Source organism: Homarus americanus, unplaced genomic scaffold (genome assembly GCF_018991925.1).
Source record: "Homarus americanus isolate GMGI-L3 unplaced genomic scaffold, GMGI_Hamer_2.0 scaffold5635, whole genome shotgun sequence".
In the NCBI taxonomy this organism is placed as follows: Eukaryota; Metazoa; Arthropoda; class Malacostraca; order Decapoda; family Nephropidae; genus Homarus; species Homarus americanus.
Window position 1 is genome coordinate 539,001 of NW_024735011.1, and position 6,000 is coordinate 545,000.

Sequence of the window (6,000 nt, forward strand, 5' to 3'; positions counted from 1 at the left end):
TATCCAATCACACCACAATCTTCAATAACGTCACGTTCTCTTATCCAATCACACCAACCATCTGGAATGACGTCATGTTATTCCATCCAATCAAATCGCGGCATCTACAACAGATCGTATCTTGGCCAGTGATTCACACAACTAACATTTTATATTAGATTACGTGCCCCCTACCACACCCCCACCACACCCCCACCCCTACCACACCCCCACCACACCCCTACCACACCCCTACCACACCCACACCACACCCTCACCCCCACCACACCAGTAATACGGTCTTAGTGATGTTACAGACAGACAGACAGACAGACAGAGGGCACTATGAGACAGGTAATAGTTAATAGGAAGTGATAATTGTTTTTTTTTATCGACGACATACCTAACCTAACCCACTAGCCACTTCCTATTAAATATATCGTGGCTATACTGTATTTGTGGTGACAGTCATACTCCCCTGTGTCGTCATAACCCCTCCCTGTGTCGTCATAACCCCTCCCCTGTGTCGTCATAACCCACCCGTGACGTCACTACCCCTCATGTCTGCATAAACCAATGAACACGCACGCTACCGAAATTATCTGCGAATCAACCCAACTCGTCAAAAAATCAGCCAATCAACACATAACCTGCCCAAAATCCAGCCAATCAACACATAACCCGCCCAAAATCCAGCCAATCAACACATAACCCGCCCAAAACCCAGCCAATCAACACATAACCCGCCCAAAATCCAGCCAATCAACACATAACCCGCCCCAAAATCCAGCCAATCAACACACAACCCACCCCAAAATCCAGCCAATCAACACACAACCCGCCAAAACATCAAAACGACCAAGAAAAAACACCAAACATCTGGAGCAAGTGATAAAGAACGAGAGGAAATAAGAAATAAACATTAGAAGAATAAAGAAAAAAACTCGACAAAGAGGAAAATCCCGCAGGAAGGAGAGAAGCTTGTTTGTTGACCTCCAGGACCCAGCTGGCGGGGCCGAGTACACCAGCCTGGAGTCTTCAAGGTTCCTAAGATAAATTCTGTGTCTTAGGTTAATTAAGTTAGATACGTTTTTATATCACAAATTAAGAGGAAAAACTTAACATAGGAATTACAGTACTGCCAGTTATTGTTTGTCTTAGGTTAGTGAGACACGTCACCAGTGCGAGAGAAGCTTCCAGAAGGACTGTGTGAGACTGGAGGTCGTGGTCCAGGATGTTTGTCCGGGTGGTAGACAAAAGACCGGGAGGGAGACCAACTTAAGACCAGACCAGACCATAAAACAAGCGCCGGGGCTGGCGGAAGCCGGGCGAAGGTGCGTGTGACGTTACTGACCCGTAACAGTAGAGAAAAGAGGAGTAAAAAGAGTGAACTATTAATGGCACCATAAACGCCAGTGCTGGCGGAAGACGGGGAAGGAAACTACTTCCGGCGAAGGTCCGCCTCAAGATACTTCCACAGGGAGTGTTAAAAAAGAGACCCTTACGCCAGACGCTGCACATAACCAACACTGATGTTGTTTGCTTAGACCTACACAAGGTAAGCGGCAGCGGTGGCGTCACGCATCTCTCTCACTGGCGAAGAGAGAGAGAGAGAGCAGGTGGCACCAGTATCAGAGGTAAGTACTCAGCAGTAAGGCTTCACACAGTCGACCACCTTACCTAACACACCGCAAGTGTCTTTCACGTAGCCTCGGGTAACACAGCGAGTCAGGCAGTAAACCTTTGTAACGAACAACATTTCAGCTCCTCCTCAAAAACAAAACACGCTTCAGTTAACAATGGTTTAGTCTAATGAGTCTGTCCCTCCCCCATATAACGCTTCCTCCTCAAATGAGTTATCCAAGATGCTTCAATTTATAAAACAACATTTTTTTTTATCTCAACTTTATGCCTCGATCCAAAATCCTCGAGTTGAATTTTTTTTTGGATCCCAGAAAACTTACCAAGCGACACACACACACACACACACACACACACACACACACTTATAAGACATTAGACATAGCACGACCATGTGAAGCCCTTCGCTCAATACGTGTAAGTGGGCCACCGCATCAGGCTGGCTTCTTTAAACAACTACCCAACCCCGCCACTACCCCTACCATTCCCCACTACCCCTACCAGAGCCCACCAGAGTACCAACCCTCGAGGATGGGGTTAGACTGCAGTAGCCTGTTATTATGACAGCTGTAGCCGACATACTGCAACACCAACTTGGCCGCCTCAGTCTTGCCTGCGCCACTCTCTCCCGTCACCACCACTACCTGATCCATGTTACGCTCCCATACGCCTCTGTGAGCTGCGTCCGCCACTGCGTAACTGAAACAATAATAAAATATAAGAATATACAGATTATACGCATTTTTTGTATATATACTTATACGCCAATTTGTCACTGTTGGTGTCTCTCTTGCCTGAAATTATACATACGCTTTATTGGTTTCATGTATATACGCATTTTGTACGCATATACATCATACGGTATATATACGTCAAGATGTCTCAACGTTCAGTCTCCCCTACACCTGAAATATACGCATTTAAACGCTTCATATATATATACGCATTATTTACACATTAGACCACAAACATTCATCATAGGACAGTTATATACGCCCTATTATCACAACTGACATGTGTCCATTCCAATTAGTGTAAATATACGCAAAAACAACAACACCTGTACCTATGAACGCAAGAAAACAACCACTCCAATAACTATCAACAACTATCTGGACTTGTGGTGATCGATGAATCTCAGAATGAACACTATGACTCCTGTTGTCTCGGTAGGGTTGTCAAAATCCTTCGTCCATTGTGTCATATTTTTTCGACTTAATTCTGTATAGATAGTTTTTTTTTGAGTGACTGTATCTTGAATGGGTTATTTTTTTTATACAATTCGTAGTATTTTGTAGGTTAATTGATTCATAGAAATACACCTGTAGAGTCTAATTATATTATCTACCTGTTGTGTTAATTTATGGTATGTATTTTTCACAGGTATTGGTAATTAGTGCAGGTGAGAGAGAGAGAGAGAGAGAAATTAGGTGGCCATAATTTTAAAACTTGGGATTAATTAAGGAAATAGTATGGAAATGTTTAAATAAGGGAAGGATAGTATGTAGGTTTGGTTTGGTTAGGTTAGGTTAGGTTAGGTTAGGTTAGGTTAGGTTAGGTTAGGTTAGGTTAGGTTACTAATGCGTCGTCTAGGAAAACAGCTTCTGGTCCTCAGACAACTCAACAAAACAGGAAAAAAATATATATATACAATGTGTTTCCGATGGCAGGCAACACAACAACAACCTCCCAAAAAAACTTCCAGGACTATGCAACACCTGGCAGTCCTGAAATACCTGATGCAACACCTGGTAGTCCTAAAATACCTGAGTTTAATCAAGTAACAAAAATTCTTTAAAGTAAATATTAAATAAATCTAAAAATGTTAAATTAATATCAAGGTAGATTATGCAGAGGTGTGGTCAGGCAGGTGAGTAGTGGAGAGGGGAGACACACAATTACGTTTACCTGTACTGATTCACACCACCTCGCCCACCTCGGTAAACTAATTAGGTAGAAAACTCTGAGAGGCCCACCTTACCCACCCACCTCACCCACCCACCCACCCACCTTCCTGTTTTTTGATAAGGTTAGCAAGTTAAATATTGGTCCCCTTAGCCAGTGGTGAGAGAACGTACACCTTAACTATATCATTTAGTTTACGGCACAAAGATGGTTTCTGGAAGGTTCGTACATTAAATATTTCTCTCTGACGGACTGGGGAGAAGGGAGGAGGGGGGAGGAGGGGAGGTGGAGCGGTAAAGGAAGGAGGAGGGAGGGGGAGGGAGAGGGGGCGAAAATAGCGACCCTATATATACAACCCTCTTAAGGGAACCAGGAAGGCGGAAACTCTACCTTAAGAGTTAATAATTATGACTACCTTAGGAATATTAACGGGTAGGAGGGCCAGGGGGGGGGGCCAGGGAGGGCCAGGCCAGGGGTAGGGAGGGCCAGGGGTAGGAGGGCCAGGGGTAGGGAGGCCAGGAGGGAGGCCAGGGGCAGGGAGGGCCAGGAGAGTAGGAGGGGGTAGGGGGGAGGGAGGGCCAGGGGTAGGAGGAGGGCCAGGGGTAGGAGGCCAGGGGTAGGAGGGGCCAGGGTAGGAGGGCCAGGGGTGGGAGGAGGCAGGGGTAGGGAGGGCCAGGGGTAGGAGGGCCAGGGTAGGAGGGGGTAGAGGGCCAGGGGTAGGAGGGGCCAGGGGTAGGAGGGCCAGAGGGTGGGGAGGGCCAGGGGTAGGAGGGCCAGGGGTAGGAGGGCCAGGGGTAGGGGGCCAGGGGTAGGGAGGGCCAGGGTAGGAGGGCCAGGGGTAGGAGGGCCAGCCAGGGTAGGGAGGGCCAGGGGAGGAGGGCCAGGGGTGGAGGGCCAGGGGGGGCCAGGGGAGGGCCAGGAGGGCAGGGGTGGGGCCAGGGGTAGGGAGGCCAGGGGTAGGAGGCCAGGGGTAGGAGGGCCAGGGTAGAGGGCCAGGGGTAGAGGGCCAGGGTAGGAGGGCCAGGGGTAGGCCAGGGGTAGGGGAGGGCCAGGGGCAGGGGCCAGGGGTAGGAGGGCCAGGGGCAGGGGTAGAGGGCCAGGAGGGCCTGAGGGCCAGGTAGGAGGAGGGCCAGGGGGGAGGGTAGGAGGGCCAGGGGTAGGAGGGCCAGGGGTGTAGGAGGGCCAGGGGGGAGGGCCAGGGTAGGAGGGCCAGGGGTGGGGAGAGGGGTAGGAGGGGCCAGGGGTAGGAGGGCCAGGGGTGGAGGGCCACGGGGAGGGCCACGGGTAGGAGGGCCACGGGTAGGGTACGGGTAGGGAGGGCCAGGGGCAGGGGAGGGCCACGGGTAGGGAGGGCCAGGAGGGCCAGGGGAGGGCAGGGGAGGGCCAGGGGTAGGAGGGCCAGGGGTAGGAGGGCCAGGGGTAGGAGGGCCACGGGTAGGAGGGCCAGGGGTAGGAGGGCCAGGGGTAGGAGTGCCAGGGGTAGGAGGGCCAGGGCAATAGACACCAAACTCACATATGTGCAAACAAGAATAGGGCAATACTCACATGAATTAAAGACCAGATAGAGTTTAATATTCACACTCATAAGGGCAATACTCACATGTGTGGGGGCAGGTGGAAGACACAGGTAGATCTATAGGCGTTAATTACTTCAGGTGTGTACAGGGCAAGACGTCTGTAAGGGTTCACTGATATCAGCCCCGTGCCCACGTAGGTCTGTGTGAGAGAGCAGGTAGAACAAGTTACTTACAAACACTTATAATATTTCTACTTAATACAAACATCTTTAAAAATCTGTGGAAGAAAACATGTATGCCTGTCTGTCTGTCTGTCTTACACCTGGCTTTTTATTAATAGGTATACCAATTTAGTCCAAACAATTACGATTTATTTTACGATTTTATTTCAATTATTTAAATTTTATTCTAATTTAAAAATTACTAACATCAACTTTTAGCTAATTTTCACCAGTTGCCATATATGACAGGGTTGCCATTTCTCCCGGTGTGTCATTTTTAATAGTTGCCATTTCCTCCTACTGCCATTTGAAGAGTTGCCATATAAAATTTTAAATGCCTTGTGTTATCGTTATCGTCCTACTAAACTATGGCAACTTAAATAAATAAAATAATTATTAACATCTTTCCTCATCTTACAGTGGTGCCATATTTTCTCCCCTTGCCATCTCAGTAATATTTCCGGGTTGCCATTTTGATATTTTCTCATTGTCATATCATTAAATTACCCCCAAAACTTATTAAAATATTTATTGTTTTTACGATATTTATTTTAAAGGCTAAATGACAGAATAATTAACAATTCACTGCGACAAAAAAAAAGGAAAAGAAACGATATAATTTTCTTTATACTCTCGCTCTCTCTGTCTTCGAGATCTTTACGGCGATGCCACATCAACTTTAAGAACATCTATTGCTCCTGCGGCATCATCTTTAAGGCTCCCTCGCAGGTGCCACA

The 6,000-nt window shown here is 47.8% G+C and overlaps 1 protein-coding gene across 1 annotated transcript in view; it reads right to left on the reverse strand.

Annotated features, from left to right (window-relative positions):
* The window catches only part of LOC121870722 (unconventional myosin-Ia-like), a 47,293-nt gene that overhangs the window by 22,332 nt on the left and 18,961 nt on the right, over positions 1-6,000 (reverse strand). Inside the window, exons 3-4 of the mRNA XM_042372664.1 lie at positions 5,126-5,241; positions 2,144-2,319 (exon numbers count right to left, since the gene is read on the reverse strand). Of these exons, the coding sequence (XP_042228598.1) occupies positions 2,144-2,319; positions 5,126-5,241 (292 nt within the window). The remainder of the gene's footprint in view (positions 1-2,143; positions 2,320-5,125; positions 5,242-6,000) is intronic.